Source organism: Choloepus didactylus, chromosome 8, assembly GCF_015220235.1.
Source record: "Choloepus didactylus isolate mChoDid1 chromosome 8, mChoDid1.pri, whole genome shotgun sequence".
In the NCBI taxonomy this organism is placed as follows: domain Eukaryota; kingdom Metazoa; phylum Chordata; class Mammalia; order Pilosa; family Megalonychidae; genus Choloepus; species Choloepus didactylus.
The window spans coordinates 49,335,802-49,348,442 of record NC_051314.1 but is presented as its reverse complement, the minus strand read 5'-3'; the positions used below and the strand labels follow the sequence as shown (position 1 = coordinate 49,348,442).

Here is a 12,641-nt window from a genome sequence, read left to right as displayed (position 1 = left end):
ACTCAATTGGTATTCTCAAAACTGAGAAATTGTAGCTGTGAATTCTACTTTTAAAGCACCTCATTCCGATGATGTACATTTGGGTACACTTTGGGTAAAAAAAAAAAGTGATGTAAAATGGTGAATCTACAAGATGATATACCAGTAATATGGTTGTTATCCTCTGATATAGTTAACATGGTTAGATTCTGCAATGTTTAGAAAATATAGATGAAGTAATTTAGATTTATTTTCAGGAAATAACTTTAATTCACTCTCCCTCTTATATTCAGGTTCAAGACCTTATTTGTGGCTGGAGAGCGATGCGATGTGGAGACCCTGGAATGGTCTAAAAAGGTCTTCAGAGTACCTGTCCTAGACCACTGGTGGCAAACTGGTGAGAATTTTTCAAGCATGTGCATAAATGTTGCAGAGATGATAAAAAATATTACAAGGATCAGAGGAAATCCTGAGCTGTGACCATCAGGCACAAAACAGGCTGTGGATATTGCCAAATTCTTGATTCTGGTTTCAGTAGAAATAAGCAGTTCTCTGAGTGTCCTGTTAATAGAATCTTCATAAGTGGAATTGAAGCTGCTGTTCTCTTAGTCTCTAGGTTAAAAGCACTGAAGATCTCTCTTATGTCTCCTCTTCTTTGTTTCCTATATCCAGTAAGTCACTAAATCTCTGATTTTTTCCTTTGACATGTGACATGTCTGTTGAATTGATCCTACCTTCAGCTCTCCCACTGTTTTTTTTTTTTTTTTTTAAGCTGTGGCAGCCACATAATCATCTTCCCTGATTTAAAATATTCTCACTTCTCATCTCTGTTCTCCCTGCATTCCTGTCTACTCTGCACACTGCTCCCAGAATATTTTTAAAGCACTGTTTCTCTCATACAGTTTCCTGTGGTACTTTGGCTCCCTTCTTGTGTTCTATAAAGCCAGATCTCTTACACTCAAGGCGAAGGAATTTATTTTTCTCCAAAGCACTTATCATATATGTCTCCTTCCCACTAGTGGGCATGGGATTTTTCTCTTTTGTTCACTACCCTATCATGAGAACCTAATACAATCCTTAGCACATAAAAGAGTTTCAAAAAAAAATCACTGAATATATTGAGAATTTAATTCAGCACCATATATAATCTGTACTGGGCCTGGTTTCAGGCTATTTGTCACATGCTGATTTTGGTATATCTTTGTGCAGTCTATATACTGCCAAGTCTCACGTCATATCATTTCACCTCTGCAAAATCCTATAATGACCCATCATATAATGACTACAGAATCCTATAATGACCTTTGATTCTTTTCAAAATATCTATAGCACATATGAAGAGATGTGTGCTAACAAAATTTATCTGAATTGTTAATTTTATATTTGTGTGTATATACATACACACCTATACATATATATATGTATATCCAAAGGTGTGCATATATATATATACACACACATATATAGTTGTATTATGATCTAATTATGTTTTAATGTGTATTTACCATCTTAGCTTTCTTTTCTCTTTTTATTAAATATCCCTTATCTTTTACTTTTTTGTTGTTTTTCCACATTAAATTGGAAATTTAATGGTTTGCCCGCAGTCTCCTTGGTCCTGGTAGATCTATTTAGCCTGTCAAGACTTGCATCAGAAGCTGGATCTGGAGGGTCAAAGCATTGTAACTATGAGTTATTAGAGAAGATGCTTTTCAAGATGCTTTTTAAAAGAGATAGAAAATAGTTTTTCCCAAAGAGAATATAAAAAATGTAATTTCTCAGAACAAAAAGTTCCAAAAGATCAAAAATTAAATTTAGTTTTTCCACTTCCTTCATCTTCGAGTTTATAATCATTTTAAAAATCAGGCCTCATTTTTACAAAGAAACATTAATTTTTTAATCTGAATTTGATACGCTGTACCAGATGCCCAGAAGATGAAATAAATGAGAACCCAAATACAGAAGAGTTGATCTAATTCAGTGAACTAAGTGGAATTCTACTGAAATATGTCCATTGTGGAGGCTACAAGGCTATGTAGCTTCAGAGCTACTTTTAACTAGCTCAAAATGTAAAATCCAACAAAATCCTTAGACTCAATGAAAAATAAAACAAATTCTAGGTGATCTTTACATTCTTACATGCATACTAAGTCATCCTTCAAAAGAAAATGCAGAAAGGTTTTTGTTTTGTTTAAAAGTTTATGTCCTAATCACTTAAAATGAAAATTTGTTTTCCAAACATGGGTTTCCTATTTATTAAAAAGGACATTTTGTTTTGTCCTTTTCCTATTTCCTTTGTGATATGAAATAAAATGAATGATCAGAACAGAAGTCACGTTTCTTCAATAAGATGAAAATCAGAGAGAGGGTTTCTTTTTTCTCTAGTTTGATTTGCACAGGGAAAAATTTCTTATCTACTTAAATTCAGATTTATAACAATTTAGGAAGTAAAAAGCACATAAGACTGTGAATGTTAGGGAAGAGCAATACTACATGTAGATATACATAAAAACAACCAAGAATCATTGCCCCTGTAAGGAAGAATGCTTTTATAGTCTATGTAACCTCTATTAGTCAGGAAAATTTTAACAGTTATTTTCCTGGGGATGAAAAGAAAAATATATTTGTCCTTTTTTAAGGTGATTTTCTTTACCTGGTCAAATGAAAGGATTGCTTCCAACACACAAGTTACCTTACACAATGCCTGCAAAAAAAGTTTTGCTTTTTCCCTATAAAGGTATTGACACCAAAGGTTATGGAAAGGTACAAACATATTCATAAATAAAAGTATCATTCTTTTACTTTTTCTGATAGATATCTTTGCACGTAATAGCCTGTACAGATGAAGGTAGTTAGTGCATTCAGGCTTACCAAAAAGCTCACTGAAGCCTGTCAAGCATATGAGGTCCCTGATGGGTACTGAGTTTCATGCGAATTTGCAATTTTTCTTTAATGTGTTGTTCAGAGAGAATTAATAGCCGCATTATGTCGGTGTACTGTCACTTTAATCAGATTTGAATAGCTGCTCATTACAGTGGAAAACAGTGGATTTATACTAATAACATGATGGATTCTTCCACCCCTCCCCCCTTCAATTTTGCGGTATTTGTTATTCTAATTAAAGAATACAGATACATACATAGAAATATGTAGGTAGTAGAAAGATGGATGGATGGATAGATAATGATAATAGGTAAGTAGATAGATAGATGATAGATATGTGCTTTATATAAGAAACATCCTAGGTGATGCAGATGCCAGCTACAGCACAAAATTTAGTTAGAATCTTTAGAATTTGCATGGAAGAAATCAATTCAGCACTTTCAAAGTTGTATGCTGCATTAAGTAATTGGAAAGCAGTATCAAAGTTTAGCATTTGGCATCACTCACCTTACTTAAGGTTATATGAAATCAGTGTTAAATCACCAGGGGGAAAGGTAAGTACTTTTAGGGGTTATTATGAACTTCTTAGATAAAGAAAAATCTGATATTCCTAACATACCCATGAATTTCTTAACGTTTTACATATCAAATACTTCCACAACAGTTATGCCAGTAAAAATCTGATTCTATTTGACAGAACATTCAGTTTTGGATTTGTTTTGGATTTGTTTTATTGAGATGGTTCACATACCATACAATTATCCAAAGATCCAAATTGCACAATCAGTTGCCTGTGGTACCATCATACAGCTGTGCATCCATCACCACAATTAATTTTTTTTTTGATTTTTAGAACATTTTCATAACTCCAGAAATGAAATAAAGACAAAAAAAGACAACTCTAATTCTCCCATACAGCTAGCCACCCGTCCTCCATTATTGACTCATAGAATTGGTATAGTACATTTGTTACTGTTGATGAAAGAATGTTAAAATACTAACTATTTTGTACATAGTTTGTAATAGGTATATTTTTCCCTATATACTCCTCTATTATTAACTTCTAGTTATAGTGTCATACGTTTGTTCTAGTTCATGAAAGAGATTTCTAATATTTGTACAGTTAATCATGGAGATTGTCCACCACAAGTTCAATGTTTTATACATTCCCATCTTTTAACCTCCAACTTTCCTTCTGGTGACATATGTGACTGTGAGCTTCCCCTTTCCACCACATTCATATACCATTCAGCACTGTTAGATATTCTCACAATATCATGCTACCATCACCTCTGTCCATTTCCAAGCACTTAAGTTCAACCTAGTTGAACATTCTGTTCATAATAAGCAATGCTCCCCATTCTTCAACTTCGTTCTATATCCTGGTAATTTATATTTCATGTCTATGAGTTTACATGTTATAATTAGTTCATACAGCGAGACCATGCAATATTTGTCCTTATATGTCTGACTTATTTCACTCAATGCAGTGCCATCAAGGTTTCTTCATCAACCCATTTTTTGTTCTTAAGACAGCTTTGTTCACCCACCATACTTCCTATCCTAAGTAAACAGTCGATGGTTCCCTGTATAGTCACATATTTATGTATTCACCACCATCACCACTATCTATATAAGGACATCTCCAATTCTTCCCCAAAGAAGGAGGAAGAGTCAAAGAAGGCAGAGAGACAAAAGAAAAAGAAAAAGAAAGAAAAAAACAAAACAAAACACGACAGCTGAAAAGCAACAAAAGGAAAGATAGAATTAAACTCAAGTGGAATAAAAGAGTCAGACAATATCACCAATGCTGAGTCCCATACCCCTCCCTGTGTCCCATCTTACAGGCATTCAGCTTTGGTATATTGCCTTTGCCTTTGTTGCATTAAAGGAAGCATAATACAATGTTTCTGTTAACTATAGTCTCTAGTTTGCATTGATTGCATTTTCCCCCCAATCCCAGTCTATTTTTAACACCTTGCAAGGTTGACATTCATTTATTCTCCCTCACGTAAAAACATATTTGTACATTTTATCACAACTGTTGATCACTCTAGGTTTCACTGAGTTATACAGCCCCAGTCTTTATCTTTCCTCTTTCCTTCTGGTGTCTCACATGCTCCTAACCTTCCTCTTTCCACCATACTCACAGTCATCTTTGTTCAGTGTACTTGCATTGCTGTGCTACCGTCACTCACAGTCATGTTCCAAACATCTCACTCATGTCTTTTCCTGTCTGTCTGTAGTGCTCCCTTTAGTATTTCTTGTAGCACAGGTATCTTGTTCACAAACTCTCTCATCGTTTGTTTGTCAGGGAATATTTTAAACCCTCCCTCATATTTGAAGGACAGTCTTGCCAGATATAGGATTCTTGGTTGGCGGTTTTTCTCTTTCAGTATCTTAAATATATCACCCCACTTCCTTCTTGCCTCCATGATTTCTACTGAGAAATCTGCACATAGTCTTAGCAAGCTTCATTTGTTTGTGATGGATTGTTTTTCCCTTGCTGCTTTCAGGGTTCTCTCTTTGTCTCTGACATTTGATAATCTGATTATTAAGTGTCTTGGCATAGGTCTATTCAGAGCTATTCTGTTTGGGGTACACTGCACTTCTGGATCTGTAATTTTGTCTTTCATAAGAGATGGGAAATTTTCATTGATAATTTCCTCTATTATTGCTTCTGCCTCTTTTCCCTTCTCTTCTCCTTCTGGGACACCCATGACATGGACAACATTCATGCACTTCATGTCATTCAATTCCCTGAGACATTGCTCATATTTTTCCATTCTTTTTCCTATCTGTTCTTTTGTGTATGTGATTTCAGGCATCTTGTTCTCCAGTTCCTGAGTGTTTAATTCTGCCTCTTGAGATCTGCTGTGTTGTATGTCTCCACTTTGCTTTTCATCTCTTATGTTGTGCCTTTCAATTCCATAAATTCTTCCAGTTGTTTTTTCAAACTTTCTATTTCTATCTTATATTCACCCAGTGTTTTCTTTATCGCCTTCATCTCTTTTGCCATATCTTCCCTGAACTCGTTGATTTGGTTTTTTATTTGATTTAGCATATTTCTTTGAAAGTCTTTCATAGATTGTTTCATTAAAGTGAAAGAATATCTCAACTGTATCTTGATTGAGGTGTAAGTTTGCTCCTTTGGGCCATATCTTTGTTTTTCCAATTGTAGATCGTAGTTTTCTGTTGTCTAGACATCTTTTTTCCTTGGTTACCCCAATCAGATTTTCCCAGACTAGAACTGTCTCAGGTCTCTGAAGGGGACAATATTCAGTATCAGATTTTCCTGAGGCCGTGTCTTAGAAGATTGACAGACTTTCCTGTGTGGCCTGTAGCCACTGTGCTTTTCCTAACCTTTCCAGCAGGTGGCGCCTGCTCAGCCTGTTGCTCCCAACTGGTGTAAGGAGGTGTGGCCCCTTTAGTTTCTGTTTTGGCTGTTTTCCCCCAGGCTCTAGGGTCTGATTCTGAAGGAAGACTGGCAGTAAAGCTGGGCCCCTCCTCCTTCCACTTAGGGAAGATACACCCCCTAGGGAGTTATCTTCTGCATTTGAATAGCTTCCTTGTCTCTCTGGCTCTGTTATCTCCACCCCTGTCTGGGTCAGAGCACTGCAAACTGAAAATGGTTGAGGTTCTCTCCACTGAGCCCTTCAGGTTGAGAGAGAGAAAAAGGGACAGAAAGCCTCCTTCCAGAGGCAGTCCATGGCCCCCCAGATTCATTTGGCCAGAGGTAACACCTTGTCTTCTGGGCTCCCCCTCCCAGGACAGCAGAGTGTTCTGGTTCTCTAAGGCCAGTTGTTAACTAAAAGCCTCTGTCTGCTTGTTAGAAGTTTGTAGCTTATATTCAGCAGTCCACATTTGTTAATTAAATCCCCAGTTGGAGTTGGGCTGAACTATATTCGCTTGCTCAGAGAGTGCTGCTTTCTACTACAGCGAGGTTTTGTAGCTCAGCTTGCTGTGGGGGGAGTGGGTTCTCAGCGTGGTTCCTCAGTTTTTACTTACAGATTTTATGCTGCAATCTCAGGTATTCCTCCCAATCCAGGTTGGTGTATGATGTGTGGACAGTCACAGATGTTCCCCAGCAGTTATTCCAAATTATTTACTAGTTGTTCCTGATTGTTTATCAGTTTTTCCAGGGGACTAAGTTTCACTCCTCTCTATGCTGCCCTCTTAGCTTCTCCCCTCTGGAATGTTCAGTTTTGACCAAAGGAAAACTTTATTTCAAATTTTAAGTTTTCTAAAAGGTCCTTCTTTATTGTTACTGACTTAGAAATTGAATTTTTTACAATTGTGCACTTTTATGAGCCTTCCATCAAAGTATAATTTATGAATATGCTCTCTAATTCACTAATATATGTGTACAAATGAGCTGTTTAGAAACTGTGATGTATAATTTGGATTTAGTAGGGACATGTTAAGTAACTGTATGAATAAAAATTGATTACTTCCAGTGACTTGGGCTATAAGAAAGCCCTCTGCAGTCAATTCATGTATATTATGATGTTGCTTTTTTTACTATGCATTCAATTCATGTATATTAGTATGTTGGTTTTGTTACTAATGTGCAATTTGTAGTAGCAACAATGCATTTCTAGTTACTAACATTCTCTTTTGTCCATTAGTATCAACACTCTAATATCAAACAATCTAAATTGAGAACTGATCTGTGGAAAAGCTAAGAACAGGTCAGCACCTTCTTCATAGAGGAATTTTAACAAAGAGTTTTTACTGTTTAGAGCAAGTGAAGCATTAATGCCTGGTTTGGGATTGTAGCAGTGTAAGCCTTTAATATTCTCATGATAGAAATTGGTTTAAATTGTTCTAAGTTTAGAGAGGAGGATTGTATCTATTTGATTCATAAATCTGGATAAATATCAGATTGTTCTTATTCACACCGATGCTTTAACTTAATGATAACTTATTGTAAGATGCTTGAAAAGATCTAGAATACTGAGTGAATTTTTCATTTTCTTTTTTACATGGAAATAGAGAAATTTAAAGGGGGAAAATTAAGAGAAAACTGTTTCATTAAATATGGTTATTCATGTGCAAAAAATAAACAGCAGAACTTTGTATCTTCAATTGTGTAATCCCCAGATGAAAGACTGTATTATTATGTATCATGTTTAGTATTACGAAGTAATTTTCCAGAAATGAGTCAGGTGTCATAATTTTAGAAGGAAAGTATCGTCAGTGCAGTGCATGGTATTCTTTGCAGGAAATTTTTTTTTTTTTTTTTCTGATTTAAGAGTTCTCTAAAGGGTGTTTTTTCCTTAAGAATAAATGACATAGTACCAAAAAATATTTCTTAATTCTAGAGACTGTTAAAACCCCAAACTTAGTTGACCTTATTCCTTTTCAAGTTTTCCCTCTCCTTCCCCTTTTTCCTTCTATGTTTCCTTTCCTTTCTATCTGCTAAAAGATATGGCAATGGATTAGAAATTATTGTTAATAGAGGAGCTTGGTGTTTCAATTTTTAATGTTATTTAATTATAGATAGAAACACTTTACTTTTACATTCACACCCAGTCAGTTAATTAAAGGACAGTGACTACAAAACTAGAATAGTGCCTATAATTCTGCATGTATAACCCATTCTTCCCATTGACGTTCATGCACAGTTTTCTTACTTTCTTATATTTTCCCAAATGCCCTCCATTCTACCACACTTACAGCTGTTGCTTTCTCTCTGGATGAGACAGATTACTCAGGTTCCACATTTGCTTTTATAAGAGACAGTTTTGTGAGGAATTTGGTTCAGCAGAATTCATGAGTTTTTTCATCTTTTGGCAGGACACTATCTGTGTGATTCCTATAAGAAGATGTAGAGTATATATTGTATTTCAAGGGCCTTATGCCCAGGCAATAATGAAGTAACCGAAAAGTAATGGCCACAAACTTGAGCAGCACTGGTGATTTTGTTGCTTGTTTCTTTGCTTCTTTTGTTTCCATCACTTTAATGTGGGAATTAATTTTTTTGAAAGAATTTTTAAAACCGAAAGCAGAGATTTCAATGACAAAATGGTTCTCATTGGAGGTACTGAGACCTTCGTGACCACTGTAGTTATTGATCTTACTTTATTTGCCTTGAACTATCTTTGCTGAGTTCTTATATCTTAAAATATTCAGAGTATTTCTCTCCCTGTTTGACTGGACTGCTGAAGTTTTAATTGCAATTGTCAGGTCTGATGTAACTATATACTATATACAGCCTAAATCCTCCTTTGAGGAGGAAGCTGATAATTCTGGATTTTATTAAAGTGGACCCCAAGGCTCCAGCAAACTTCAATCATGCCAGTTCTTAAATCAAAATCATTGATCCTAAGGGAATGAATATGCATCCTAATATCATATTATTAAAATGCTTCAAGCTCACTCAACATAAATAATCCTTATTTTTTTCACAGTTTGGTAGAATATACATCCTGAGAATGGGTGCCTGAAACAAGAGTTTTAACTGCAAAAGGTGGTTAAGCTGACAAAATTCATTCCTTATCCATAGTTCTACCGAAGATCTTTTAGCTCACTACGTATGTGTGTGTGTATATATATATATATATATATATATAATAAATATATATATATGTATTTAGTTTTATTTTGAAATAAATTCAAAGTTATAGGAACAGTTGCAAAAACAATACAAACCCCATACACAGAACTCCAGCATACCCAGACCCCCTCCCCCAATACCCCAATCCACCAACTTTAACATCCTGTCACACCGCTATTTCTTTCTCTCCCTCCTTTCCTCCCTCCCTATCATCCATCATCTATTGCTCTGTCTTCTGAACATATGAGAGCAAGCTGCACACATCCTTGAACAAACACTATAATTCACATATACATTTCCCATGAAAAAGAGCATTCTTTTATGCAATCCCCTTAAGCGCAGCTGAGAAGTTCAAGAAATTCAACATTGATACAAAGCTTACATTCTGTATTTCCTTTTTTTTTCTTATGTCCCAACTGTGTCCCTTTGAGCCTCCTCTCCTCCATCCTCAGATCCCATCCAGAATCATCCTTGGCATTTAATTGTGATTATCTATTTAGATTGTCTTTTTTTTTTTTTTTCAATTGTGGAAACATACATACAGCCTAAATCTTCCCATTCTAACCCCTCCCTAGCATTCCATTAGTGGGATTAATCATATTCAGAATGTTGCAATGCCATCACCTTCCCATCATACATTACTAGAAATTTCCCTTCACCCCAAACAGAAACCCTACACTTATTTCTTAACTCCCCATTGCCCCTTTCCCCACTTCCCATAACCCATAATCTACTTTTCATCTCTATGGTCATATTCTCTGATATTTTCTTTGTGTTTACCATGGGGCTTAAATTTAACATCTTAAATCTATAACAATCTTGTTTTTCTTTGATACCAACTTAACTTCAATAGGACACATAACCTATATTCCTGTACTCCTCCATTCCCCCACATTTATGTAGATCTTGTCAAAAATTACATATTTTACATTGAGTCCAAAACCACTGATTTATCATTACAGTTTATGTATTTTAGATCCTGCAGGAAGTAAATAGTGGAGTTACAGATCAAAAATACAGTGGTATTGGTATTTATATTTACCATGTGATCTTTACTGGAAATCTTTATTTCTTCATGTGGTTTCAGTCAATTGTTTCGTGTCCCTTCCTTTCAACCTGCACAATTCCCTTTAGCATTTTTTATAGGACTGATCTACTGGTGATGAAGTCCCTCAGCTTTTGATTATCTGGGAATGTTTCCATCTCCCCCTCATTTTTACCCTCCAGGTGATTGTGAATTTTCTAAATCTCTGATGGTTATTGACTTCTATTTGTATTCCATTGTGGTTAGAGAATGTGCTTTGAATAAATTCAATTTTTAAAAATTTATTGAGGCTTGTCTTATGTCCCAGCATATGGTCCACTCTGGAGAAAGATCTGTGATCACTAGAGAAGAATGTGTGTCCTGGTGATTTGGGATGTAATGTTCATATATGTCTGTTAAATTTCTCTGTATCTCTCTCTCCTTTCTTTGTTTCTCTGTTGGTAGGGCTCCCTTTAGTATCTGAAGTAGGGCAGGTCTTTTATTAGCAAAATCTCTCAGCATTTGTTTGTCTGTGAAAAATTTAAGCTCTCCCTCAAATTTGAAGGAGAGTTTTGCTGGATAAAGTATTCTTGGTTGGAAATTTTTCTCTCTCAGAATTTTAAATATGTCATGCCACTGCCTTCTCGCCTCCATGGTGGCCACTGAGTAGTCACTACTTAGTCTTATGTTGTTTCCTTTGTATGTGGTGAATTGCTTTTCTCTTGCTGCTTTCAGAACTTGCTCCTTCTCTCCAGTATTTGACAGTCTGATCAGAATATGTCTTGGAGTGGGTTTATTGGGATTTATTCTATTTGGAGTTAGCTGGGCATTTATCCTTTGTGTATTTATGTTGTGTAGAAGGTATGGGAAGTTTTCCCCAACAATTTCTTTGAATACTCTTTCTAGACCTTTGCCCTTCTCTTCCCCTTCTGGGACACCAATGAGTGTTAAATTTGGACGTTTTATTTTATCTATCATATTCCTGAGATCCGTTTCGACTTTTTCTATTTTTTTCCGCATTCTTTCTTTTGTTCTTTCATTTTCCATTCTGTGGTCCTCAAGGACACTGAATGATTGTTCACCTTCCTTTAGTCTTGTACTATGAGTATCCAGAATATTTTTAATTTGGTCAACAGTTTCTTTTATTTCCATAAGATCATCTATTTTTTTATTTACTCTTGCAAGTTCTGCTTTATGCTCTTCTAGGGTCTTCTTCATGTCCTTTATATCCTGTGCCTGCTCTCATTGTTTGTCTTTAGTTCTTTGATTAATTGTTCAAAGTACTGTGTCTCCTCTGATTTTTAGATTTGGGTGTTTGGGTTTGGGTTCTCCATATCATCTGGTTTTATCATATGCTTTAAATTTTTCTGTTGTTTTTGGGCTCTTGGCATTTGTTTTACTTGATTGGGTTCTTTTAGGAAATGAAGGATTATTCAGACACCAGTCTCTCAATTTTTCAGATCTACAGCTTGGTGGCGTACACTTTCTCTAACTAACCAGCAGATGGCATCCTAGAGTCACCTATTCCCCTCAAGTCAGTTCTCCCCAATGTTGTCTTTGTGGTGTGTAGGGATCTGATTCTTGTGGGGTTCAGTTGGTGCACCAAGTTTGAGTGTGTTGTTAGTGCTGTCCACCCTGAATGTGGAGCATGTGGTTAGGGAGGCAGGGCAGCTTTAATAATCAAACCTACCAGGTTTTCCCGGAGATTTAAGGCTGTTGCAAGAGTATAAACCTTCATTTCAGTCTTGCCACAGATTGTCTCTGTCACTGACCCACAAGTGCTTGGTACTGGCATAGGGTCTCTGGGATTTCTGTGCGGGTCCACCTTCCCAGCTGTGCTCTTCCAGGACCTCTGCTGAGGGAAGGCTGTGCCACATCACAAGTGCTTGCCGACCTTCCAGGGAAGCCCTGGGCCACCAGGCCGTGCAGGGGCATTCCCAGCCTGCTGTAGAGATGGCTGAATGGTGCATGTTAATTTCCCCCTTTTCACACAGCTCCACCTTCCCAGCTCTGGGACAATTAGCTGTGGGTGCCCTAAAGACCGCTCTCCATGGCCAGTATTGTGGCATGTGCGTGTGTTGCGGAAACACTCCACGTCACACTGGAACCCTTGGCGTGGCTCTGGGCTGTGGCTCCAGCCCTTGGCAGGAGTGTCCCCAGCCCACCAGGAGGATGGCTGCAAGGGGCATGGTTTCTTTC

At 36.6% G+C, this 12,641-nt stretch overlaps 1 protein-coding gene across 1 annotated transcript in view; it reads left to right on the top strand.

Moving 5' to 3' along the window:
• The window catches only part of ACSS3 (acyl-CoA synthetase short chain family member 3), a 207,750-nt gene that overhangs the window by 145,688 nt on the left and 49,421 nt on the right, over positions 1–12,641 (top strand). Inside the window, exon 9 of the mRNA XM_037848430.1 lies at positions 273–376. Coding sequence (XP_037704358.1) covers positions 273–376 — 104 coding nt within the window. The remainder of the gene's footprint in view (positions 1–272; positions 377–12,641) is intronic.